Source organism: Aotus nancymaae, unplaced genomic scaffold, assembly GCF_030222135.1.
Source record: "Aotus nancymaae isolate 86718 unplaced genomic scaffold, 86718_ANA_hifiasm-v0.15.2.pri h1tg000076l, whole genome shotgun sequence".
Classification (NCBI taxonomy): domain Eukaryota; kingdom Metazoa; phylum Chordata; class Mammalia; order Primates; family Aotidae; genus Aotus; species Aotus nancymaae.
In genome coordinates, this window is record NW_026988491.1 from 15,858,069 (window position 1) to 15,885,398 (window position 27,330).

General features: G+C 51.0%; 1 protein-coding gene and 1 non-coding gene across 4 annotated transcripts in view; one reads left to right on the forward strand and one right to left on the reverse strand.

Annotated features, from left to right (window-relative positions):
- Nucleotides 1-23,778, reverse strand: part of TEF (TEF transcription factor, PAR bZIP family member) — a 31,687-nt gene extending 7,909 nt beyond the window's left edge. Inside the window, exons 1-2 of one of the 3 annotated variants that reach the window (XM_012476696.2) lie at nt 23,623-23,778; nt 4,579-4,896 (exon numbers count right to left, since the gene is read on the reverse strand). In XM_012476696.2, coding sequence (XP_012332119.1) covers nt 4,579-4,896; nt 23,623-23,689 — 385 coding nt within the window. In that variant the 5' untranslated portion in view covers nt 23,690-23,778. Of the gene's footprint in view, nt 1-4,578; nt 4,897-9,814; nt 9,888-9,977; nt 10,135-23,622 lie in introns of those variants that run through there. The other 2 variants (XM_012476695.2, XM_012476697.2) reach the window with 2 other exon arrangements.
- Nucleotides 14,300-14,410, forward strand: LOC135271371 (U6 spliceosomal RNA). The gene has a single exon (XR_010339469.1). It is a non-coding gene; the product is annotated as a U6 spliceosomal RNA (small nuclear RNA).
- Nucleotides 23,779-27,330: the final 3,552 nt, after the last annotated feature.

The window sequence follows — 27,330 nt, forward strand, 5'->3', positions numbered from 1 at the left end:
CCCGTCTCTACTAAAAATACAAAAAATTAGCTGGGCATGGTGGTGCGTGCCTGTAATCCCAGCTACTCAGGAGGCTGAGGCAGGAGAATTGCCTGAACTCAGGAGGCGGAGGTTGCAGTGAGCCGAGATCGCGCCATTGCACTCCAGCCTGGGTAACAAGAGCGAAACTCCGTCTCTAAATAAATAAATAAATAAATAAACAAGCACAAAAATTAGCTGGGCATGGTAGCGCATGCCTGTAGTTCCAGCTACTCGGGGGACTAAGGCAGGAGAATCACTTGAATCTGGGAGGCAGAGGTTGCAGTGAGCTGAGATCGCACCACTGCGCTCAGCCCTGGGCAACAGAGTGAGACTGTCTCAAAAAAAAATATCCTACAATGCACAGGTCAGTCACTCCTCCAACTCCAACAAAAAGTCATCTGGTCTAAATGTCAATGGTGCTGCTGATTCTGACTTTTATCCTGAGATGGAACACCTGGAGTGCTCTGGGCAGAGGTGTGCCATGTGCCATGATCAGACTTAAGTTTTAATTGGATTATGCACATAAATTCACTGTACCCTATTAGACAGGGGCTAACTACAGAGATGTCTGAGTGTCAGAGGGGTGAGTGACCAGTGAGCCATGTGGTAACTGCAGGCATACAGGGGCTGCCGAACCTAGTACCTGCAAGACAAGCAGCTCAGGTACATATCATATGAGAATGCTGACACGGTGCCTGGGTGCCCTTCAGCAACAACCAAATGGCAAGATGTGGTTAAGTTTCAGAGACAGGATAAGAGAAAGCCGAAGGAAACAAAAGGGGAAATTTTGCAAAGAGGCCTGGGGACAAGATTTTGAGGAATCCCCATTTCCCAGTGGATACCTCTGTGAACAAATTCTAGAAAATGACAATGAGACCTTAAAATGACTTTGCTAGAGGGAAAAGGAATAGGTAACTTGCCTGAAACATAATTTCCTCATAGGTCCGTCATTACAAAAGATGTTAAAATTAAAATCAAAGGCTGACACTGGAACTCCAGTGCCCTGCTGGTGGGAGTACAAATGGATATAATCACTTTGTACACTATTTGGCACTGTCTACACAAGCTGAACATATGCATGCCCAATGACCTAGCCATTCTCTTCCTAGGCAAATGCCCAAGAGAAATGCATACCAAAAGATATGCACATGGGCTAGGCGCGGTGGCTCATGCCTGTAATGCCAGCACTTTGGGAGGCTGAGGTGGGTGGATCGCCAGAGGTCAGGAGTTTGAGACCAGCCTGAACAACATGGCGAAACCCCATCTCCACGAAATACAAAAATTAGCCAGGCGTGGTGGCACACGCCTGTTATCCCAGCTACTCAAGAGGCCGAGGCAGGAGAATCACTTGAACCCAGGAGGCAGAGGTTGCAGTGAGCTGAGATTGCACCACTGCACTCCAGCCTGGGTGATAAGAACAAAACTCTGTCTCCAAAAACAAAACAAAACAAAACAAAACGGCCTGCACATGAATGTTCATGATGGCAGAACTACTCATAACCAAAACTAGAGATACCCTAGATGTCCTTCAACTGTATAATGGATAAACTGTGGTACGTTAATACATTAGACTACTATTCAGCAATGAAACATAACAAAGTGGCTGGGTGTAGGGGCTCATGCCTGTAATCTCAACCAACACTTTGGGAGGCCTAGGTGGGAGGATTGCTTGAGGCCAGGAATTGGAAACCAGCCAGGGCAATATAGTAATAACCTGACTCTACAAAAACAAATAAAGAAAAAACTCTTTTTTTTTTTTTTTTTTTTTTTTCGAGACGGAGTTTCGCTCTTGATACCCAGGCTGGAGCGCAATGGCGCGATCTCGGCTCACCGCAATCTCCGCTTCCTGGGTTCAGGCAATTCTCCTGCCTCAGCCTCCTGAGTAGCTGGGACTACAGGCACGCGCCACCATGCCCAGCTAATTTTTTGTATTAGTAGAGACGGGGTTTCACCATGTTGACCAGGATGGTCTCGATCTCTTGACCTCGTGATCCACCCGCCTCGGCCTCCCAAAGTGCTGGGATTACAGGCTTGAGCCACCGCGCCCGGCCTAGAAAAAACTTTTTTAAAATTAGCTGGTGTGGTGGTATGTGCCTGTAGTCTTAGCTATTTAGGAGGCTGAGGTGGGAGGATTGCCTGAGCCCAGGAGTTGGAGGTGATAGTGAGCAATGATCACACTACTGCACTGTTGTCCAGGCTGGGCAACAGTGAGATGCCGTCTCTAAATAGAAAATATAGATAGGCCAGGCTCAGTGGCTCACGTCTGTAATCCCAGCACTTTGGGAGGCTGAGGAGGGCGGGAGGTTGGGAGTTGGAGACCAGCCTGATCAACATGGAGAACCTCGTCTCTACTAAAAATACAAAATTAGCCAGGCATGGTGGCACATGCTTATAATCCCAGCAACTCAGAGGCTGAGGCAGGAAAATCGCTTGAACCTGGGAGGCGGAGTTTGCAGTGAGTGGAGATTGCACCATTGCACTCCAGCCCGGGCGACAAAGCAAGATTCCCTCTTGAAAAAAAAAAAACAAAAAAAACAAAAGAAAAGCCGGGCGTGGTGGCTCATGCCTGTAATCCAAGCACTTTGGAGGCCAAGACGGGCAGATCACCTGAGGTCGGGAGTTCAAGACCAGCCTGACCAACATGGTGAAACCCCATCTTTAAAAAATAATAATAAATAAATTTAAAAAAAAAAGAAGAAAAAACATCAATAGTGTACATATATATCTTTTTTTATTTTTTCCGTGATGATGCAATCTTGGCTCACTGCAACCTCTGCCTCCTGGGTTCAAGCAATTCTCCTGCCTCAGCCTCCTGAGTAGCTGGGATAACAGGCATGCACCATCACACCTGACTAATTTTTGTATTGTTAGTAGAGATGGGGTTTCACCATGTTGGTCAGGCTAGTCTTGAACTCCTGATCTCGTGATCTGCCCACCTCAGCCTCCCAAAGTGCTGGGATTACAGGCGTGAGCCACTGCGCCCGGCCCTATTGATGTTTGTTTCTATAGAGGAACTGAAAAATTAAAAGGCTAAATTCTAATTTCATTTTTTGTTTCTGTTTTTTTTTTTTTTTTTAGGCATAGTTTTACTCTGTCACCCAGGCTGGAGTGCAGTGGTGCAATCTTGGCTCACTGCAACGTCCGCCTCCTGGGCTCAAGCAATTCTCCTGCCTCAGCCTCCTGAGTAGCTAAGACTACTGGCGTGTACCACCATGCCCGGTTAACTGCTGTATTTTTAGCAGAGACAGGATTTTACAATGTTAGCCAGGCTGGTCTCAAACACCTGACCTCAGGCAATCTGCCTGCCTAGGTCTCCCAAAGTGCTAGGATTATAGGTGTGAGCTACCACGCCTGGCCTTAATTTCTGTATTTTCAGTAGAGATGGGATTTCACCATATTTGTCAGGCTGTCTCAAACTCCTGACCTCAGGTGATCCACCGGCCTTGGCCTCCCAAAGTGGGGAATGGTTTCTTTGTGCCAGGGCATAAGCAGTATTCAAGTGCTACCTCCATTACCTACTAGCTGCGTGACCTTAAGCAAGTTACCTAACTTCTCTGTGCCTCAGTTTCCTTACCTGTGAAATGGGGATAATAGTACTAATCTCGTAAGATTCTTGTGAGGATTATATGTTAATGCCTGGCACAGAGCAAGTGCTAAATGACTGTTAGCTGCTATTAATATCATTGCCTGAGCTTCCTGATAATCTCTGGCAAAGTACACATCGGGGTAAATGAGCAGCATTAAGGAAATGCAGAATGGGATTTTTTTTTTTTTGAGACAGAGTCTCACCCTGTCGCCCAGGCTGGAGTGCAATGGCGCAATCTTGGCTCACTGCAACCTCCACCTCCCAGGTTCAAGCGATTCTTCTGCCTCAGCCTCCCAAGTAGCTGGGATTACAGGCACCCGCCACCATACCCAGCTAATTTTTTGTATCTTTAGAGATGGTGTTTCACCATGTTAGCCAAGCTGGTCTCCAACTCCTGACCTTGTGATCCACCTGCCTTGGCCTCCCAAAGTGCTGGGATTACAGGTGTGAGCCACAGCAACCAGAATGGGATTTCTATCCTGTAACACTTTGGCCTAGAAGGTCCCATCCTGGCTGTCTGCAGCACACCAACCAACAGAAAGGTTCCAGTGCTGCTGATATCATCACTATTTTTTTTTTTTTTGAGATGGAGTCTTGCTCTGTTGTCCAGGCTGAAGTGCAGTAGCGCAATCTCGGCTCACTGCAACTTCAGCCTCCTGGGTTCAAGTGATTCGCCCACCTCAGCCTCCTGAGTAGCTGCGACTACAGGTGCGCGCCACCACACTCAGCTAATATTTGCTGGGATTACAGGTGTGAGTCACGGCGCCTGGCCCTATGACCACTATTTTTATCTTTAGCTTCAGGGAACTGTGTAGAAGGGTGTGGAGTGGAGGGTTCCTCCACACTGCAGCCTCACCAGGGCCTCCCCTCAGAGAAGGGGCTCACTGGGTGCATGGACACAGGTAGCCCACAGTGGGAAATGGAATTCCTTGGATGGGACAGGTGGCCCTGCCCGATGGTCTGTCACCAACCTGTGCTGGACACGGTTTCGGAGGGCTGAAAGATGGCAGTGGAGGAGGATGGTGGGGACGCTGTGGAAGAGCTGGCAGACTCCTTCCCTTCTAGCTCAGCTACAGGCAGCAGCAGGTTGTGGGCCAGGTGGGTGGGGCTGGCAGGGATGCCATTCTCCAGCAGGAACTCGTCCAGGTCCATGTACTCCAGGTGGAAAGATTCGCCGTCATATGGGATGGTCTTGTCCCAGATGGGTGGCATAAGGGAGGCTGAGACGGCCATGGTGCTGGCGGCTGCTGTCTCGTCGTCCTCCAGCTTTTCCTTCCCCTTTTCCTTGTCTGCAGACACAACATCTGTGATTAGATACCACACAGTAGATTTCTATCCTATAATGCTTTTGGCTAAAAGGTCCCATCTTTCTAGGCCAAACTCGATCCCAGAAGTGGGCAGTGAGCCTCACAAGCCTGACCCATCCTTCTCGAAGTCCTGATTCCAATCCATGCATTTCAAGAGCCTGCTCTGTTCTCCAGTTAGAATCTAGCACTTGAACCAGGCCCAGCTATTCTCCTTTAGACATGGTATCTCATCCTCATCCATGCCTGGCCTTCCCAGAATGCTCACCACATGCTCTGAGGCCTTAAGTGGTCATAGGGTTAATTTGTCATTTATTTAATTTTTTATTTTTTTTGAGATGGAGTTTCACTCTCGTCACCCAGGCTGGAGTGCAATGGTCCAATTTTGGCTCACTGCAACCTCTGCCTCCCAGGTTCAAGTGATTCTCCTGCCTCAGCCTCCCAAGTAGCAGGATTACAGGTGCCCACCACCACACCCAGCTATTTTTTATATTTTTAGTAGAGACAGGGTTCCACAATGTTGCCCAGGCTGGTCTCTTGACTTCAGGTGATCCACCCGCCTTAGCCTCAAAAATGCTGGGATTACAGGCATGAGCCACTGTGCCTGGCCTATTTTTTTATTTATTTTGAGACAGAGTTTCACTCTTGTTGCTTAGGCTGGAGTGCAATGGTGCCATCTTGGCTAACTGCAACCTCTGCCTCCTGGGTTCAAGTCATTCTCCTGCTTCAGCCTCCTGAGTAGCTGGTATTACAGCTCCTGCCACCATACCTGGCTAATTTTTTGTATTTATTAACTTAGTAGAGATAGAGATTCGCCATGTTAGCCAGGCTGGTCTCGAACACCTGACCTCAGGTGATCCACCTACATCAGCCTCCCCAAAGTGCTGGGATTACAGGGGTGAGCCACTGTGCCTGGCCTATTTTACTTTATTTTTGAGATGGAGTTTCACTCTGTTGCCCAGGCTGGAGTGCAATGCCACAATCTCGGCTCACCGCAACCTCTGCCTCCTGGTTTCACCATGTTGGTCAGGCTGGTCTCAAACTTTTGACCTCAGGTGGTTCACCCTTTTTGGCCTCCCAAAGTGCTGGGATTACAGGTGTGAGCCGCCATGTCTGGCCACAGGGTAATTCAGAATAGTCTATAGCACTGGCTGGGCGCGGTGGCTCAGGCTTGTAATCCCAGCACTTTGGGAGGCTGAGGCGAGTGGATCACTTGAGGTCAGGAGTTCGAGACCAGCCTGGCCAACATGGTGAAATGCTGTTTCTACTAAAAATACAAAAATTAGCCAGGTGTGGTAGTGGATGGCTGTAATCCCAGGAGGCTGTGGCAGGAGAACTGCCTGAACTCCGAAAGTCGGAGGTTGCAGTGAGCAGAGATCACACCATTGCAATCCAGCCTGGGTGACAAGAGCGAAACTCTACCTCAAAAAAAAAAAAAGAAAGAAAGAAAGAAACAGGCCAGGTGCAGTGGCTCATGCCTGTAATCCCAGCACTTTGGGAGGCTGAGGCGGGTGGATCACCCAAGGTCATGAGTTCAAGACCAGCCTGACCAACATGGTGAAACCCCATCTCTATTAAAAATACAAAATTAGCCGGATGTGGTGGTGGGTGCCTGTAATCCCAGCTACTTGGGAGGCTGAGGCAAGAGAATTGCTAGAACCCGAGAAGCTGAGGTTGGAGTGAGCAGAGATCGTGACATTGCACTTCAGCCTGGGGGACAGAGCGAGACTCCATTTCAAACAAACAAAAAAAAACAAAAACTAGCTGGGTGTGGTGGAGTATGCCTGTAATCCCAGCTACTCAAGAGGCTGAGACAAGAGAATTGTTTAAACACGGGAGGCCAAGGTTGCAGATCGCACCACTGCCCTCCAGCCTGATCAACAAAGAGCGAAACTTCATCTCAAAAAAAGAAAAAAAAAGAAACAGAATAGGCTGTAGGATTAGCATCTGCAGGAGAGAGACTACAAGGAGGGAAATGGATTCTCTAACCTTTCCTGATAGCTTAGCTTAGAAAGGGCTGAGAGCTTCCAGCCAAGAACTTTTGTGTTCCCCTGTCCTGTTCCCTCCAGTTATGCTTCTCCACAGGAACCCAGCCCAGGGAGGAGTCCCAGCTTTGCCACCCACTTGCTGTGTGATGTGGGATCTTAGCCATGTTACTTGACCTCTCTGAACCTTGGTGTCTTCCACTGTACATAGGATAAACTGTTTGTTTGGTGAAGATTCGAGGTAACATTTGAAAGTGTCTTTACAGCCAGTTGTAGCGGCTCACACCTGTAATCCCAGCACTTTGGGAGGCCAAGGCGGGCGAATCACCTGAGATCAGGAGTTTGAGACCAGCCTGACAAACATGGTGAAACTGTGTATCTACTAAAAATACAAAAAATTAGCCAGGCATAGTGGCGCGTGCCTGTAATCCTAGCCACTTGGAAGGCTGAGGAAGGAGAATCACTTGAACCTTGGAGGCAGAGGTTGCAGTGAATCGAGACTGTGCCACTGCACTCCAGCTTGGGCAACAAGAGCAAAACTCTGTCTCAAAAAAAAAAAAAAAAAGTGTCTACAGAGTTCCTGGCACATAGCAGGCATTGTTACTGTGGGCTCACTGAGGGTAGGGACTGATTTATTTCTAGATTTTAAGGGTCCACCAAGGGGTAGGCAGACAGTGGAGTATGGAAAAATATATATAGTAACTACAGAATACTGAACTTGCAAACAGATTCAGATTAGGTTTATTAGAAAGGGCCTGGAGCTGTCTTTTCAGGACCCTTTCAGAGCAACCATTTCAAGAGACCTTTATCCCTGAATAAGCAGGAAAGAATGAAGGCAGGTTTTCTGGAAGGAAGGAGAGGGGTGGATCTGAAGAAGACTGCTCCTATTTAAAGCAAAACTAATCAATTAGTGGGGACTAGATCTGCCTCATTGTCTCAGTCACAAAGTTACATGTGTGGATATCCAAGAGAGGGCAATTAAAAAAAGACAAGAGAGAAATGTGACAAGGTTGGAAGGAAATCAAAGTGACAGGAAGGCTAATCACGGAAGTGGGAGATAAAATCATGACAAGTTCATAATGGGTTTTCAAAATTGAGGGAGACAACTTTGAACTCTGGATTTATAAGTGAAAAGGAGAAATCAAATATGATTAAGTTGGAAATAAACCAGTCATGCATGGACTCCCAGACCAAACAGCAGCTTGTTGGTCCAATAAAAATGAACACACCCACTGAGTTAAGAAGGTGGAGGTTTTGACAAACAACTTGGTCATGGCTTTCTAATACAAATTAATCTGAATGCCTGCAACTGTCTTCTATACCAGGGTTTGGTTTAAAACCAACTGGGAAGTAAGAGAGTCAAGCCTTGGTGGACTGGGTGGGCCAGATGGCCTTCCTGCTCTCCTCACCTAAGATCTGGACTTCCATTCTATTCAGAAATGACTGTGACCCATGTTGGGTAGGGTCATTTGGGATCAAAGGAGGCAGAAGAAAGCAGAAGACAAAAAAGCAGCCATACTGAAGGGCAGGCATCAGTAAGCTGCAGGTTTTGCCTGGCCTAAGCAATGAAGGATATTTTAAATCTGTTTTTGTAAGGTGGAATTTTGAATTGTAAGAGATAAAGGACTAGTCCATCACTCAGGTCACACAACAGTGGCTGCCAGTGTGATACAGCAGAAAGGGCACCAAACTGAGAGTCATAAGGTCTAGCTTTGTGACTTTGAGGCAGCACCTCCCTGAGCCTCAATTTTCCTCATCTGGGAAGTGGGGGGAATACCCTCTAGGACTGCTCATGAAATAAGATGATGTCAACATGCTTCGTGAGCATTCTGCGAATGTCGGGTAGAATTCTTGTTATGGATGGTTATTAACTGGTCATCTCAAACAAGAAACTGCCAGATGTGTACACCTCTTCCTGCAGCCTGCCTAGCCCCAGATTTGGAACAAAGCATTGTCTCAAAAACAAACAAAAGGGTTTGTGCACATGAGGTCCCAAAGCAGGAGGAGAGAGGCTGGCCTCACCTGATGTGCTGAAGCTATTTATAACTCAACAGTGACAGCCACAGGGATGGGAGCATCAGAACACACCCAGGAAAAGAAGAGAAATAGCATTTTAAAAAGGAAAATCCATTCCCCAGGCCAGACAACTCTTGAACGCCTATCCCTTTCCCAAACCCTGAAATACCTGATGGCTCTTGGAAATGCAAAGGTCTCACACTCAAAGAATACCTCAGTGTACCGACAACCCCACCACAGGCGGCCTTCCTGCCACTCCGTGAACCCCATCTCCCAGGGCGAAAAACAAGGCCAGACCTGCTTGCCACATATGCCCCAGAGACCTTCGTGGCCTAGGCAAGAAGATGAAGCTCAGTCCTGCCACTGTGGCCCCAGAGTCTAGGGTCAGCTCGAATCAACCAGGCGAAGGGCCTTGTGGCCTCATCTGACCCTCATCCCTTCCTGTTTGGCCCAAAACTCCCCTCCCAAGGCGCCCCACGCACCTTGCCCACACCCCTCCCCCACCCACTCAGCAGCAGCCCCCTCGACAGAAAGCCTCCCGCACGGACCTAGCAGCTGGGGCAACTCACACCTAGGGAGGAAACCAGGTCTCCCCGTGGGAAACGCCATATACGATGACAATCCGCTACCGTAGACCTGTGCTTCCTAAACTTTGATGTACTTAGAAAATAATGGAGGTGTGGTGGGTTGCTCCTTAACATGCAAGACCCCTGTCCTGGCGGCCGCAGATTGGGTGGGGCCCAGGAACCGGCATTTTAAACAGGCATCCCGAGTGACTCCGATGCAGGCGGCCCCGGGGGAGGGGCCCTGAAGCGTCATTTAAGTAATTGCTCCCGATCCCCTTCCGCCTCCTCAAACACCACCACCCACCCTCTCCCGCCAGACCCACGGTTTCAGCTCACCCCTGACCCCGTCCACCAGGCTCCTCGTCATGCTGGACCCATCCCCCTCCGCTGGACCACTGCTCCCTGACCCCCAGCCACCCCGGCCCCGCCCTCGCGGGGGCCCCGCCCCTGTATAAGCCCCGCCCCCAGGCCCGCGCGGACCACCCCCCCCCGCCCTCACCGAGGCGCGACTCGCGCGGGGGGTTCTCCATCAGCTTCTTCAGGACCAGGGGGAAGGAGCCCGACAGGCCCCTTTCCCCAGCTGCGCGCCCCGGCCCCGGGCCGGGCCCTGCCTGCGGCTCCACAGGCGGCTTCTTTCCGCCGCCCGCGTCGGACATCGTGCCCCGGACTCGGCTCGCGCGCCTCGCTTCCCCCGCCCGCCCCCGAGATGGGCCGGAGCCGTGCGACCCGCTGCAGCTGCCGACACGGGCAGCTACTGCGCAGGCGCCCAACGGCGCCCCCGCCTCCCTCCATCGCTACCCCGCCTGCGGACCGGCTCTGAGATATTAATTATTCATGAGTCTAGACCAGCTTCCCGGGATCGCGGCTCTGGATTGGCCCAGCCTGCGATAGGGGCAGCCGCAGCTCTTCGGGCCGTGATTGGTCGGGGTAGCCTGGCTAAGCTGGACACGTGCGGGGCCAGGTGAGGACCCCCGCGGAGGCCCTGCCGCGGAGGCCCTGCCCCGGCGCCCCTTTGTCCCTTGATTGGCGCCTGGTGGAGTCTGTCGTGGGCCTTCCTCGGCGAGGTCCCTTCCTTCTTACTAGTGTCTCTGCTTCACCGCTCTCTTCATAACCTTTACCCTTCCCGACCACCGCAGCCTCTCCCTCTCGTCCCTGTCTCCCAACCTTCCCGACGCACTACCGAAGCGGGGCGGGGCTCGGAGCGGCGGCGGGCCAGAGGGACCTATCCGAACTTCCGCTGGCTCGGCGTGGACGTCCCCCATGAGTCACGTGGAGCCGCAGCCGAGTCTGGTCGCGTGGGGAGGGGGCAGAGGAGGAAGGCGCGGGAACAGCCAATGGAGGGCGGGGGCGGGGCCCGGGGCGGTGCACGAGGCGCCGCACGTGCGGGGCTGCGGCTGGGCTGGAGGGGAAGGGAGGGACCGGCGTTTTTGTTCTGGGGACTCTGGCCAGGGTCGCGGGACTGGGACGCAGAGCCCAGCCCGCGCTTCTGCTCCCAAGCGACCCAGAGGTTTCCTGAGGGCAGGACCAGGGACTGGGACCTGCCGAGAAGTAGGGATGGCCCGGGCAGGCTTGGCCGACCCAGAGCTGGGTGTCGGGTTGCCCGAGGCTCCCGAGTTTCGGTGCGGGCGGGCGTGGCTGCCAAATAAACACTAGCGTGGAGGGAGCATTCCTGAGGCCCCATCCTGAGCCAGGGCCCGGGTACATGCTTCTGCCCTCCCACTTACTAGCTTGTGACCTTGGGAAAGTCCGGTTGCTTCACTGGCGCTTGTTTCCTAGGCCATAAAATTAAGAGGTTGGGCTACAGAATCTGTACAGTCCCAAACAGCTGTGAAATTCTGTTCCTTTCTAGGACTCTCCCTTCCTTTACCTGGAAAACAAAAACCTCCTTAACACCAGGTACTGATCCCACATTTTGTGGGAGAACCACCGCCTGTCTTAAAATATAAATCCTCCTCACGAGTTCTATAGGAATCTGTAAAAATGTAATATGTGGAGCGGTACACAAATGCAAAGTTGCTCCTAAACAGCGCTCAGAACTTTGTACCTCTTTACAGTACAAATCAGATTCTGCTGCCAACCCAGGCAACGCTAGACTCCCGGCTTAACTCCCGGAAGGCAGAGAGCTTGGCTTGTTTATCCAGGATCCCAGCAGCGGCCCACCCCTTCTAGCAGGAGGGGTTAGGGGATGGCAGAGTGATAGTCCTTGGTTCAGGGGGTAGATGGATGGTCCAGACACCCACAGCCAGCTAAAAGTTGTCAAGCTGATGCAATCAGAATTTTGCTAGGGCTGGGCGCGGCGACTTAGGACGCCTGTAATCCAGCACTTTGGGAGGCCGAGACAGTCGGATCACCTGAGGTCAGGAGTTCGAGACCAGCCCGGCCAATAGGGCAAACACTACTATAAGTACAAAAAGAATTAGCTGGGCGGCTAACTGGTGGGGGCGCCTGTAATCCCAGCTATTCGGGAAGCTGAGGCAGGAAAATAGTTTGAACCCAAGAGGTGGAGGTTGCAGTGAGCCGAGATAGCGCCACCGCACTCAAGCCTGGGCGACAGAGGGAGACAAGACTCCATCTCAAATAAATAAATAAATAAAGGCCAGGCACAGTGGCGCACGCCTGTAATCCCAGCACTTTGGGAGGCTGAGGCAGGTGAATCACGAGGTCAAGAAATCGAGACCATCCTGGCCAACATGGTGAAACCCTGTCTCTAAAAAAAAAAAAAAAAATTTAATAAAAAATAAAATAATTTTCCTGGGGGTTGAGGAGGAAAAAGAAGTTGGGTAGCTGAGCAGGCCTGGAAAGCAAGAGATTTGAAGGACTTTGAGTGGTGGTAGGGACATACGATGAGTCTGATTCCACAATTCAAGCTCTCACTGCTACTCTAATTGAATCTCAGTCATTTTCTGAATCTGATGCCTCAACTGCTTTACATCTTTAGGCCTCCTTTTCCTTTTATGTCAAGTGGAGTTAGGGCAGGCTCTACCTTATGGATTTTCTTTTTCTGTTTTTGTTGTGGGGCGGGTGGACGGAGTTTCCCTCTTGTTGACCAGGCTGGAGTGCAGTGGTGCGATCTCCACTTACTGCAACCTCCACCTCCCGGGTTCAAGCGATTCTCCTGCTTCAGCCTCCTGAGCAGCTGGGATTATAGGCATGCACCACCATGCCCGGCTAATTTTTTTGTATTTTTAGTAGAGATGGGGTTTCATTCACCATGATGGCCAGGCTGGTCTCAAACTCCTGACCTCAGGTGATCAACCGACCTCAGGTGATCAACCCACCTCAGCCTCCCAAAGTGCTGGGATTACAGGCGTGAGCTACCGCAACCGGCCTATCTTATGAGGTTTCTGTGAGCCAATTTGTATAGATGCACAGTTGCAAACCTTCAACAAATGTAGTTTTCATAATTTTACTAAAACTGGTTGGCATATCTGTTATCCCAGAGGCTAGTATGGTGCTTGTGTCACTCTGTAGTGAAAATAGTTAATCGCGTACAGAAAATCTGTTGTGTTGTAGAATTGTTAGTGAGAATTCTGTGTGGCTAAACTTAAACATCTTTGGGGGAAGCTAAGCTAGACAAAGGGCATTCCAAGGAAATTGATTAAAGCAATACAGGGTTTGGGCACAGTGGCTCACGCCTGTAATCCCAGCTCTTTGGGAGGCCGAGGCAGGCAGATCACCTGAGGTCAGGAATTCGTGACCAGCCTGGCCAACATGGTGAAACCCTGTCTCTACTAAGAATACAAAAAGTAGTGGGTATGGTGGCGAGCGCCTGTAACCCCGGCTACTTGGGAGGCTGAGGCAGGAGAATCTATTGGCCCAGGAGGAGGAGGTTGCAGTGAGCCGAGATCATGCCACTACATTCCAGCCTGGGCAACAGAGCAAGACTGTGTCTCACACACACACACACACGTGTGTGTGTGTGTATATATATACACACACATAATATATATATATGAAGCTTTTTTAAAAACCTGCTAATTTGGCCATGGGGAGATTTGATGGCTTAGAGTCATGTATATGTAGTCTCATGGCTAATATGACATTATTGCTGGGAAGAAAAACCCATTCTCAAAGTATTAGATGATGATTAATGATAACAGTGGAAGGTTATAACACGTGTTTATGAGAAAGATGGGCTGTAGTAAGAGGAAGTAAAGATTTAGCTTTTCTTTTTTTAGCTATCGTTATTCGAAATGAATAATGCCTACTCTACTCATCTCCTAGCCTGGAGCAACTACCCTAACAGGCAAGTGACGCTGGTAAGAAGTGAGACCAGCAGGTTAAGCCTCCAGAACTTGGTGTTCATGTGCTGACACTCCCCAGAGAGGGTTTTTCCCCCTGGATAACCAGAGGGTAAATGATGTGTCACAAATACTGCAGAAGCATCGCAAACATGTTCTCTGTTGTGCTTAATTGCAAGCTGTGAGGTTAACTACATTGTCAACTTGCAGCATTAAACAGTGCCGTCCGGGAGGTGGGAGCCATTATGTTCTCCTCTTCATCCTCCACCACAGCAGCCTCTCTCTACCTTTGTCTCCTATCACTAAAGTGGGAATAATGGCGTGACGTTGCCCAGTCTCTTAGTGGAGGAATAAATGTTGGGAGAAGTAGTTAGCTGATTTCCATAGTTTGTGAGCCCTACAAAGAAGTAAACCCCATAAGAAGAACATGTTACTACACGATTAAGACTTCAAAGGCTGAGATATTAGAGAGGCTTTTCGGGGGAAAAAAGAGAAAAAATAAAGGTATGATGTGGAACAGTGGCCCAGGCTGGGCAACAGAGTGAGACCTCATATCTATAAACTCTAAAAAATTAGCCTGGTGTGCTCTCTTCAGCAGCACACAAATACTAACATTGGAATGATACAGAAAGAATTTGCATGGCACCTATGCAAGGATGACATGCAAATTCATGAAGTGTTCCATTTTTTCAAAGAAAAATTAGGCTGGGTGCAGTGGTTCACGCTTGTAATCCAAGCACTTTGGTAGGCTGAGGCAGGTGGATCACAAGGTCAGGAGTTCAAGACCAGACTGGCCAAGATGGTGACACCCCTTCTCTACTAAGGCTGGACTCGGTGCCTCACACCTGTAATCCCAGCACTTTGGGAGGCCGAGGTGGGCGGATCACAAGATCAGGAGTTTGAGAACATCCTGGGCAATATGGTGAAACCCCATCTCTACTAAAAATACAAAAATTGGCCAGGCATGGTGGTGCGCACCTGTAGTCCCAGCTACTCAGAAGGCTGAGGCAGAAGAAAAATCACTTGAACCCAGGAGGTGGAGGTTGCAGTGAGCCTAGATTATGCCACTGCACTCCAGCCTGGCAACAGAGTAAGACTCTGTCTTAAAAATATATATATACAAAATTTAGTCAGGTGTGATGGCGGGCGCCTGTAATCCCAGCTACTTGGGAGGCTGAGGCAGGAGAATCCCTTGAACCTGGGAGGCAGAAGTTGGCAGTGAGCCAACATCACACCATTGTACTCCAGCCTGAGCAACAAGAGCGAAACTCCATCTCAAACAAACAAACAAACAAACTTTGTTCAGGCCAGGCATGGTGGTTCACACTGTAATCCCAGCACTTTGGGAGGCTGAGGTGGGGGGATCACTTAAGGCCAGCAGTTCAAGACCAACTTGGCCATCATGGCAAAACCCTGTCTCTTTGAAAAATAAAAAAATTAGCTGGGCATCGTGGTGAGCGCCTTTAATCCCAGCTACTTTGGAGGGTTAGACAGGAGAATCACTTGAACCCAGGAGGTAGAAGTTGCAGGGAGCCAAGATTGCAGCACTGCACTCCAGCCTAGGCCATAGAATGACTCTGTCTCAAAACAAAAACAAAAACAAAAACAAAAACTTCGTTCCGTTGCGCATATGCAGAACAAATGATTTTCATTAAGCCATTTTGCCAGTTTGGATTATTTTTACTTAAACTTGAAGTTTGGAGGAGCTAAAACTCCAGCACAGGAGCCTTTGACCAGATACCCTGTAATGATCTCCTTGGCCGTGTATTCAGCGCCAGATAGAACAGCCTCACTCTGTTTTCTGACTTATTGAAAATGGGACATAGGCCTCGGATGCGTGAGAGCAGAAGGGTTATAAGGCTTCTTCCATTGAGCTCTCAGAAAGCCCAGTTATCTGTATCCTTTGCCCAAATCAAATGCAGGAGAGCACAATGCTTTCCTCAGAGTAGTAACTCAGTAAAAATATACTTTTTTTCTTTTTTTAAAAACTCCCATCCCCTCAGTAAATATTTGTTGGTATGTTTTGTTCTTGGTGCCAGTAGGACGGTTTAACCAAACCTTTCAGAGCTAAGTCATATGCATTTGGAGCATTAGTAACGTTAAATAACAGTCATTGTGTCTGATTCACAACTGAACCTGGAACAGCAAACACAAGCCATCCTTTGGGAGGTCTGTCTGCACAAGCCTTGCCAGCAACCCTCCTTCCTAGCCCACATACCTGTGCCTGGGCTCTGCGGTTTGTACCTTGGTCTCAGTGTGTTCCAGGGGAGAAGTGGTGGGTGGAGGCTCTTTGCTGATTCTTGCCCTCCTTGCTAGTACTCTCAAAAGTACTCGTTTCCTGTTTGTCTTGCATTCTGTCCGTTACCAGGGGTTGGTCTGCAAATGGAGAGCTGCTCTAAGAGTGCCCTTTCCAGAGAAAAGTCCTCACCTCTGCCCGCTGTGATGACTCAAAAGCCACTACCCGATAGCCACGATTTCTCCAGTCAAAGCCATGCTGAGGGGGACAGTGGTGGGGCTCTGGAGCAAGACCACCTGGGGCTGATTCCTGCTTCTACTTTAGTCGGCCCTTGAACAACAAGGGTTTGAACTGCATGCGTCCACTTATGTGTGGATTTTTTTTCAACAAAAGTTAAAGTAAGTATGCCTGCTTCTCCTGCCTCCCCTTCCACTTCTGCTACCCCTGAAACAACAAGATCAGCCCTTCTTCCTTCACCTCCTCCTCTTCCTCACCTACTCAATATGGAGACAAGGATGAAGACCTTTATAATGATTCACTTCAACTTAGTTAAAAGTAAGTGTATATTCTTTTATGATTTTCTTTTTCTTTTTTTTTGAGACAGAGTCTCGCTGTGTCACCCACGCTAGAGTGCAGTGGTACTGTCATAGCTCACTGCAGCCCTCAACTGCTTACCTCAAGTGATCCTCCTGCCCCAGCCTCTGGAGTAGCTCGGATTTCAGGTGTGCACTACCATGTCTGGCTAATTTTTAATTTTTTTGTAGAGATGGGGTCTCACTATGTTGCTTAGGCTGGTCTCAAACTCCTGGGCTCAAGCACTTCTCCCACTTCAGCCTCCCAAAGTGCTGGGATTACAGGTATTAGCCACTGTATCCAGCCATGATTTTCTTTTCTTTTTTTTTTTTTTTTGAGATGGAGTCCCACTCTGTTGCCCAGGTTGGAGTGCAGTGGCATGATCTTGGCTCACTGCAACCTCCAGCTCCCAGGTTCAAGCAATTCTGCCTCAGCCTCCCGAGTAGCTGGGATTATAGATGTCTGCCACCAGGCCTGGCTAATTTTTATATTTTTAGTAGAGACAAGGTTTCATCGTGTTGGTCAGGCTGGTGTTAGACTCCTGACCTCGTGATCTCCTTGCCTTGGCTTCTCAAAGTTCTGCAATTATAGGCATGAGCCACCGTGCCCGGCCACCGTGATTTTCTTAGTAACATTTTCTTTTCTCTAGCTTACTTTGTTGTAAGAATACAGTATTTAGGCTGGACGCAGTGGCTCACGCCTGTAATCCCAGCATTTTGGGAGGCAGAGGTGGGTGGATCATGAGGTCAGGAGTTTGAGACCAGCCTGGCCAACATAGTGAAACCCCATCTCTACTAAAAATACAAAAATTAGCTGAGTATGGTGGCATGTGCCTGTAGTCCCAGCTACTCGGGAGGCTGAGGCAGGAGAATTGCTTGAACCCGGGAGGCAGAGGTTGCAGTGAGCTGAGGCCACGCCATTGCACTCCAGCCTGGGTGACAGAGTGAGATTCTGTCTCAAAAAATAAAAAGAATATAGTATATAATACATATAGCATACAAAATATTTGTTCATCAAATGCTATTTGTAAGTCTTCCAGTCAACAGTAGGCTATTAGTGGTTAAGCTTTTGGGGAGTCAAAAATTATAGGTCCGGCGCGGTGGCTCACTCCTGTAATCCCAGCACTTTGGGAGGCCAAGGCAGGTGGATCACGAGGTCAGGAGATCAAGACCATCCTAGCCAACATGGTGAAACCCTGTCTCTACTAAAAATACAAAAAAACTGGCTGGGTGTGGTGGCGTGTGCCTGTAATCCCAGCTACTCAGGAAGCTGAGGCAGGAGAATTGCTTGAACCTGGGAGGCAGAGGTTGCAGTGAGCTGAGAACGTGCCATTGCACTCCAGCCTGGCGACGGAGCGAGACTCTGTCTCAAAAAAAAAAAATTATATGCAGATTTTCTACTGCATGGGGGCAGCATCCCTAATCCCCATGATGTTTAAGGGTTAACTGTATTTCTTGCGAGCTTGGGCAAATGATTGACCCTCTCTGTGCCTGAGTGTCCAAAGTGAAGGAATCCATTCTGGCACAGTGCCAGAATACCACCTGGCTCATACTATGTGCTCGGTTCAAGTTAGCTCTACTGTCATTCCTGCTTGGGTTGTTCTGGAGATACCTCATTTCTCCCTACCAGACACTTCCTCAAGAATAGTGGGTGTCGGGGGTCCTTACAGACAGGGAGATGACAGCATCACTCTTCTTCATGACCATCAAGGCTCTGCAGGCGCTCGCCCTTCAGGTCTCTCCAGCCTCACCTCTGACTCCTCTCCCCCTTGCTTGCTTTCTGCAGCCACAGTGGCCTCTTATTCCTCAGACCCATTTTGTCTTTCCTGCCCCGGGAAGGGCCTTTGCAGGTGCTGTCCCCATAGCCTGAAAGTTCCTCGGATAGCTGGCTTTTCTCACCCTCCAGGCCTCCAGGCCTCAGTTCAAATGCCTCTCCCTGGGAGAGGCTGATCCTGACCCCCTACCCTGGCCCACCTACACACAGCTGATTGTCTCTCCCCACCGGAATGCAAACACCAGGGGTAAGAATAATATCGGTTTCCTTCACCCAGGGCTCCCCAGGCATAGCAAATATTCTGGAAGCACATGATGAATGTCTGGGTGACCAAGAGCTACTGCCTGAGACAGTTTCAGAGCCCAGGGAGCCCTATAGGTAGGCACAAGCCTGGTGTCAGGAGGAACTGGGTTTGAATACTTCAACAACTGTATGGCCTTCCCTCTCTGAGCATCAGTGTCCTAATTCACAGAGTACATGGATAATCATATCTCCCTTTCAGAGCCATTGCATAGATAGTGATGTAGGAGCATGCCACATAGTCCTGGCACACACTCAGGAGAAGGTGGCTGTCGAGTCAAGAGTGCATCCTGTAGCAGCCTAGCCACCTGGAAGGGGCACTCCTCAACACTGCCGTCAATGCCTGGCACTTGGTGAGAATGAATTTCTCACATTTCTCTGAAGGGGTAGGGTGGGGGGCAGGTAGAGAAGAAGGCTCTGGGCTCCTAGGGTAGGAAGGAAGAAAAGAGAGGCTGACCCATATACTGGCCCTGAGGGTAGCCAGTGTCTCTGAGTTCATTTTCTCACCAGAAGGACAGGAGGAATGTACCATTTAGAAGGAGGTGGTGAGGAGTCGGGCATGGGGGCTTACAACTGTAATCCCAGCACTTTGGGGGGCTGAGGTGGGTGAATCACCTGCCATCAGGAGTTCAAGACCAGCCTGGCCAACATGGTGAAACCCCGTCTCTACTAAAAAATACAAAAATTAGCTGGGCGTGGTGGTGGGTACCTGTAATCCCAGCTACTCAAGAGGCTGAGGCAAAAGAATTGCTTCAACCCAGGAAACAGAGGTTGCAGTGAGCCAACATGGTGCCACTGTATTCCAGCTTGGGCGACAGAGTAAGACTCTATCCCAAAAAAATAAACAAAAAGGTAGTGAGGATTAAATGAGCTAGCATGTCCAGCACATAGACGGCCCTTTCCCCTATCCTCTTTCCTGAAAGCAAACTCCTCAATTTCACAGTTTTGCTCTGGTTCCCAGGCTGTGTATGGAGGTAAACACGGACCTTACTCAAGCCAAGCTCAGGAGAGCCCAGGCTGCACTGAGTCCACCCTCTCTGCTCATTTCCCTCAATCCACCAAGAGGATGACACCAAGTCCCCTCCTCATGCCCCAGCAAGTCCTGCTGAGATAGGAAACTGGGCTGTGCAGGGCGGATGGCACCATGCCTCTAGGAGCCTCAGCATTTTTTTCCAAGGAGACAGCCCTGTGTGTGTGTGTGTGTGTGTGTGTGTGTGTGTGTGTGTGTGTTTACACACCAACTTGTAACATCCAGTTTTCAAAGGAAGCTGGAAAGAAGGGAATGAGGGTGAGGTTGCAAATGGGATGTAGGTGGAAGGCGCATGATGCTAGTCCACGTTGCTGTTTGCCTCTCACAGAAAAAAATCAGCACAGCAGCTCACAGTTTGCAGACACTTTCACATGGGATAACTCACTTAATCCTGGCAACGAGCTCATGACACAGATATTCTTTCTGCTCTTTACAGTCTGGAGATGGAGAAAGAGGAGGGCAAGTCCCAACCAGTGGGTTGTAGAATTAGGATTCGTGTCCTGACTCTGATTGTAAGCCCCCTCCTCTCTTCCCGGAGCCATGCTGCCTTGCCCAGAAAGGATTCTAGATCAGGAGTGCCCCTAGGTGGGGATGTTGCCTGCCCAACCCAAAGCAAAGGCCTTGTTCAGGGTTCACAACTCCCTGAAAGGGAGGCCTGAGTGACCAGAGATGGCAGGAGGATGGGAGTGGGTATCTCTAAGCACAGTCAACGCCCCATGGAGGAGGGAAGGATAGCATATAAAATGCTAATAGTATGATTTAGAGACACAGGGTCTTTCCAGAAGCTGGTAGAGAAAGACATGAGAGCTGGAGTGAGCAGTCTGGAACAGAATCAACTCTTGGAAGAGGATCCTTGGGAGATAGGGTGGGATTGAAGACAGGAAGAGTGGTTTTCAAGATTTAGGGCCCAAGGACATAGAGGGGAAATTGAGTCAGAGCTTGGGCTACAGACCCACCCTTTTGCTGGAAATGGATTTCTCTGCCAAAAGGGAAGTTGAATTCATGGCCCCGAGTGAAGGCCACCAAGCGGCCATTGTCGCTGGAAGCCAAGGGAGTCTGGGAGCTGATCAGCTCTGGTGGAAAAAGTCTGTTTATCCAGGGATAAGAAAGAGGCAAGGTCTACACGGGCTGGGCTGGGAGGCCCAGGGGCAGCACAAGGGAGAGGGGCCCCAAGTCCAGGTTTCAGGGGGTGTCATTGAATTAGAAAGCAAAATGAGGCTGGGCGCAGTGCTCACGTCTGTAATCCCCGCACTTTTGGAGGCTGAGGCAGGTGGATCACTGGAGGTCATGAGTTCGAGAACAGCCCGGCCCACATGGTGAAACCTGTCTCTACTAAAAATACAAACATGAGCTGGGCGTGGTGGTGGGCGCCTGTAATCCCAGTTACCCAGGAGGCTGAGGCAGGAGAATTGCTTGAACCCGAGAGGTGGAGGTTGCAGTGAGCTGAGATTGTACCATTGCACTCCAGCCTGCGCGGCAGTGAGACACTGTCTCAAAAAAAAAAAAAAAAACAAAAACCCAAAAAGAAAATAATTGGAGTGAGAGGCTGTGTGGAGAGGAGAGTGTGGGGAGAGCACACCTGGAGTTTCTCACACTCCACATGGCTTTCCTCTACAGTTCCCTCCCACTGGGGGCGAGATAGGCTCTGCACGTGATCTAAACGTGTGCTGAAGCACAACCATTGGGCAGGAGAAAAGAGAAAATGGGGAGTTTGTAAACAGTCCTCCAAAGAAGTAACTCCCCCTTCCACTGGACGGGAGCAGCAGAAATTTCACCAAAGCAAGGGCACGTGGGCCTGAGAGCATCCCCGTTTTCTGGAGCACCTGGCCTCTGTGGTTTTTCTCCCATTCAAACCCCAAGTCAGAGTAGTGGGAGACAGGAGAGAAGCCACTTCAACAACAACTTCAGTACATGGTCCCTGATCGCAAGTAATTCCATTACAGTTCTGTGTGTCTTTTCACCCAAGTCTATTGCTTTTCAGGTAGACATTTCTGTTTATAAATAGTCTGGAGATTCGGGCAGCTTTGGGAAACTGACTGCAGATGAGGGGGCAGTCATGTGCTGCAGTCATTGTGACTCCTATGGCTCTTCAACCCTCTTCCCCCCATTTTGCCTAGCAGTTGGCTGCCGGCATCTGTCAGTCCCATGGGACCTCATGCTTCTCACCCTCAGTGAGATGCCACATGAAGTGACAGGAGGTGACCCAAGACTGGCTTACACCCCTTGGACCTGCCCAGCCATGCTGGACTAACTAATCCTCAGCCATGGTTTCCCAGTGCTCGGCAAAGCTCTGCCTGAAATCCTGGGCGGTCCCCTATGTGCCCGGCCCTGACTTCACTCACCCACAGTGAGGGGGGGGACTTTTCGGCTATTGGAGGGCTCTGAAGACCAGCTGGGAGCCAGAGACCAGCAGCTGCTGCCACACTTCAAAGGCCTTGTTATCCTCATCCGAGGAGCAGTGCCCCGAGTCACCCCGAGAACCCTTCCTGCCCTGCTGGCAGCCACGCCCTGCGTGTGCATGCTAGGGGGCATCCTGGGACACCTAGGGGGAGCCAGGAGGTGCTGTGCCACCCTTCCTGGGTTCCTGGACCAAGGAGGCGACCCTCTACCTTAGCTTTTGGAAAGCTCTGCCCATCCACACAGGCCGCTCAGAGATGCGAAAAACTCAGCTGTGGCTTGTTTGTGGGTGTGGACTCCAACTGGGCGCAGATCCCTTGGGCCGAGTTGCAGAGGGCTTCCCTGAGGGGGTGGGCTTGTCCTGGTGAGCAACTGGTGTCCCCCATGCTAGGAGGCCACAGGAGTGCCCTCTGTGACACTCATCTCAGAGGGTGGCCTGGACTGTCCCAGCATTTGACAGCATGGGGTGTGGTCTGAGGGGCCTGAGCCCAGAGCTGCATGTGGGAGAGCTTGGGAGCCCCTGTCCTGTGCTCCTGGAACCCCTTCCCCGTTCGGGCAATGTTTCCTGAGGAACAGAACCTGCTGCCCCTCCTTTCCTGGCTTAGCACAAGCAAAGCCACACCCAGTTCCCGAAGGGTGCAGGGAGGCCAGGGGCTGTGGGGTCTGTCTCCTGGCCCCAGTTTGGGAGTGGGCTAAGAGCGTCCTGTGGAAGGAAGTCCTGCAGGGACAACCAGGGCCACCTGGTGATGCTGGGTAGCAGGTGCTGGCACAGCAGGATGAGGGGAGGCCTGAGAAAGGTCCCCTGAGAAGACATGCCAGGTGCCCAAGTCAGACTCAGGCAGCAGAGGCCAGCTGGGCCCCTCTAAAGGCAAGGAGGAGTTGGAGCCCTGGGAACCTAAAGGTGACTCCTGATGTCTGGGAACAGAAGAGATTTGAAGAGATATTTATCAGGATTCTCCCCCAAACTAACCCAGCTGTGGGATTCCCAGGCAGGACTTGGGAGATACCTGGTGCTGGCCACCAGGTCTACCCCTTGGTCCATGCCCTCCTCCCTCTTCCCTCACGCATGTTTTGCCTGTGGTATCCTAGGAACGCAGGGCTTCGAGCCTTGTGGTCCTGTTACATAACAGCTTCCATCCCATCCATGAGTTCAGCCCTTCGGCAAGCGGGAGCTGCAGCAGGCAAACCAAGGAAAGCCTCTGCTCCAGACCCGGGCTCCTGCTGCCCAAATCCACAGTCCCTGCCACTCCTCTGCCACCCCCAGCATACAGGGGAAGGGAGCTTCATAAGCAGTCAGCATCCAGCTGGATTCCTTCAACAGGGCCCCTGTCCTGTCCTGGTCCCACATGAGCACGGCACCTGTCAGTGGTCACACGCTGGCCATGGCTTTCCCAAATCCAGCAGGCCTAGGAGACAGGCCCAGGGCCGGTGTGACACATGACTCCTCAAACCCCTCTCCGCACTCTGCACCCCGAGACCAAGGGCACACCACTACTGGGACCCTCCCTGGCTTGGAGATGCCTGTCCTGCCACTGTGCCTGTGACTGTCCCCTCACCCCCCTTGGGCACCTGCACAGGTCACCTGCGCTCTTACCTGTTCTCTTCTCCGGCCAAGGCAGAGAGTGCTCCAGGAGGGACTTGAGGACCTCAGGCATGTCCATGGCAGGGGCCACTCGGAACCAGTCGCAGCTCACACAGCCCAGCAGGAGGTGCTTGCTCCAGGGAGTTCAGAAGCAGCTGGAGAGGCAGGGGCCGGCCAAAGCCGCAGGCTAGGGAGGCAGGCGGGCTGGGAGCCTTGAGGCAGCCAATGACCGGTACCAGTCTCGGCCCGCCCATCCACCCCCGTCTCGGCCACCTGCCAGCTCTGGCTGCAGCCAGGCCTTCCCTTCCCGCTGCTTGGCAGGGCGGGCCTGGCCCTGCGCCAGCTGCAGCACGTGGAGCTGTCGCGCCAATCCTCTGACAGAGAGCCCAGCCTGTTATCTAACTTTGGAAAGGGAAGTTCTCCCCGAGGCTGGGAGCCATAACCGGGGCTGCCAGGTGAGAACGGTAAGCTCTACGCCCACAGCAAGCATGCATTGGCATGGAGTAGCCCTGGAGGCCCAGGCATGCAGTGGAAACCATCCCAGGCTGGGACCTCAGGCTCTGAGAAAAAAGGAGGTTGACAGGCAAGGACAGCACCTCAGGCAGCCCAGCACAAGATCCCCTGTGCTGGCAGATGCTGGGACACGGGTGGGCATCACGCCTTCACCTATAAGCTTGTGAGCCTCAAGGGCTTGTGGCATGTTTTGATGCTGTGTTTATGCCACGCACACGCACCCTACAAGGCATGCCAGCATACATGTGGCATGCATAATTGGGGCTTTATACCATCTGTAGAGCCTGAAGCCTGTTCCCCAAAAGGAAGTGACAAAGCCTGCCGCCTGAGGTTCTTTGGTCTTCAGGGGAGAGGGAGAAGGGGCAGGGGCCTAGCAGAGAAGTGCCAGAAAACCAGGCACCACTGAAAGGGGGCAGCTCTGCCAGCCTGGTTTAGGCTTGTCCTGGATGAGGAATCCCTGCTTCCCAGTCATCGTGGGGACCTAAGGTGCCGGTTGGCTATTTGCTGTAGTCCCCTCTCATACCCTCCCACCAGGATGCTGGCCCCTGTGGTCCTCTGGTTACTTGAATGTGTGGGCGAAGCCGTGGTTCTGGGTGTTACCATCCACCTCAGACCAACATCAGAGCCAAGCCAGACTTGCCAGGGGATGTCAGGTTCTCGATGCTGCTGTACATTGCTGTGGGATCTTGAGAAAGCTTGGCAGCAGCTCTGGGTCTCAGTTCCAGAACCACCGAATGCAGTGACCTCTGAGGTGCCTTTCAGCTCTAGTTCTATGGCTCTGAAGCTCCAGGTGGGCCGCAATAAACATTCGGTTTTCTGCATGGTAGCTGATTTTTTTTTTTTTTTTTTTGAGACTTAAGGTCTTGCTCTGTTGCTCAGGCTGAAGTGCAGTGGTGGGATCATGGCTCACTGCCTCATCCTTGCAAGTAGCTGGGACCAGAGGTGCATGCCACCACACAGGGCTTTTTTTTTTTTTTTTTTTTTTTTTTGTAAAGACAGGGTCTCACTGTTGCCCAGGCTGGTCTCAAACTCCTGGGCTCAAGCCATCCTCCTGTCTTGGCCTCCTAAAGTCCCGGAATTACAAGTGTGAACACTGCCCCTGCCCCGTAGCTGGTTTCTAAGCAGTCCTTTGTTGTTTTCCAAAATTCCATTTTGTAAAGAATCAAAAATACGCCGGGCGCGGTGGCTCACGCCTGTAATCCCAGCACTTTGGGAGGCCAAGGCAGGTGGATCACGAGGGCAAGAGATCGAGACCATCCTGGTCAACATGGTGAAACCCCATCTCTACTAAAAATACAAAAAATCAGCTGGACACGGTGGCGCGTGCCTGTAATCCCAGCTACTCAGGAGGCTGAGGCAGGAGAATTGCCTGAACCCAGGAGGCAGAGGTTGCGGTGAGCCGAGATCACGCCATTGCACTCCAGCCTGGGTAACAAGAGCGAAACTCCGTCTCAAAAACTCACTCTGTTTCCAGCCAGAGCCCTGGCCAGTGCCCTCTGCTCTGTGACCCTGGGGGTGAGGGTAAGGGTGAGAGTGGGCCTGGTGTGCAGGCCCCCAGCTGACCTGTGACTTGCAGGCAGGGGCTGACTGAGCTGGGCTGCCAAATTCACCATTCCTTGGCCCAGGAGTTCTCTTGAGTACAAGACCACTTATCACAAAGGTGGAGTGGGCAGGTGCCCATTGGGTATGATCTCAAAAGCAATAGGAAGCACCCTGTGTGTCTCAAACATACCCACCTGCTGCAAGACATTTCATTCCTGGAGATTCATTCCTGTGAGCTATCTGCAGGCTCCTTTTAACGTGCAAATGTCCTAAGCCTCTGAGACCATGCATGAATGCTTGCCACATACCTGGCACCAGCCTAAACCCTGTGAGGAATTCAAAGTTAAATAACATACCCGGCCAGGCAACTCCCTATCCTTAGAGAACTTTCATACCACCGGGAGTCCATGTTGGCAGTCCCCCAGTTGGCACTCACAGTGTCCAGCTGGCAGCATCACCTAGGTCAGACAGGGACCACACCAGTGGGCTGCTGAGCCAGGCAGCCAGGGAGGCCAGAGGTATTGGGAAGGGGATGTACATACCTAGGTACATATACATACCTAAAGACTGGGGGGCCACAAGCCGGATCTGTTGGGATTGTCTGCACTTCTTGGACTTCCTAGCTCAGGGGTCTGATGTCCACTGCAGATGGTCTGAGGTCTGTTGGTGTCCTTATCAATGCCACTGAGCCCATTCCCATCCCCTACGCTTGAGTTTTCATCGACTGTATCTACCTCCAATTCATTAGGAATATGGAGTCCTCTATGTGCCTACAGCTGTCTCCTTGTAAGGGAGCTGTGATCCCAGACAGGAGTCTGGGGTCAGAGTCACAATAGCCCTATAAGAACATTTAATGCCTTGTACAGCTGAGAGGCCCAGGCTGAGGGAGAACTTGATAAAGAATATGTTCTTGCTGGGTGCGGTGGCTCACGCCTGTAATCCCAACACTTTGGGAGGCCCAGGTGGGCGGATCATGAGGTCAGGAGATTGAGACCATCCTGGCCAACACAGTGAAACTCCATCTCTACTAAAAATGCAAAAAATTAGCTAGGCATGGTGGCACTAGCCTGTAGTGCCAGCTACTCGGGAGGCTGAGGCAGGAGAATTGCTTGAACCTGGGAGGTAGAGGTTGCAGTGAACTGAGATTGCGCCACTGCAGCCTGGGTGACAAAGCGAGACTGTCTCAAAAAAAAAAAAGAATACATTCTTTACCAGGCACGGTGACTCACGCCTGTAATCCCAGCACTTTAGGAGGCTGAGGTGGGCAGATCACCTGAGGTCAGGAATTCGAGACCAGCCTGGCCAACATAGTGAAAACCTGTCTCTACTAAAAAGACGAAAATTAACTTAATGTGGTGGCAGGTGCCTGTAATCTCAGCTACTCAGGAGGTTGAGGCCTCACTTGAACCTGGGAGGCAGAGGTTGCAGTGAGCTGAGATCGCGCCATTGCACTCCAGACTGGGGGACAAGAGCAAGACTCTGTCCCAAAAAAAAAAAAAAAAAAAAAAAAAAGCGTTCCCTGTGCCTCGTCCTCTTTTTGACCAGCAGCACATATTCACTTCTAGGCCTGAAATGAAAGTGCCAGAAGAGGTTGACATAATCTTACAATCATCATTTGAGCAGGTCCAGTGGCTCTGGTTGCCTTTTCCTGAAGACCTGGGGATA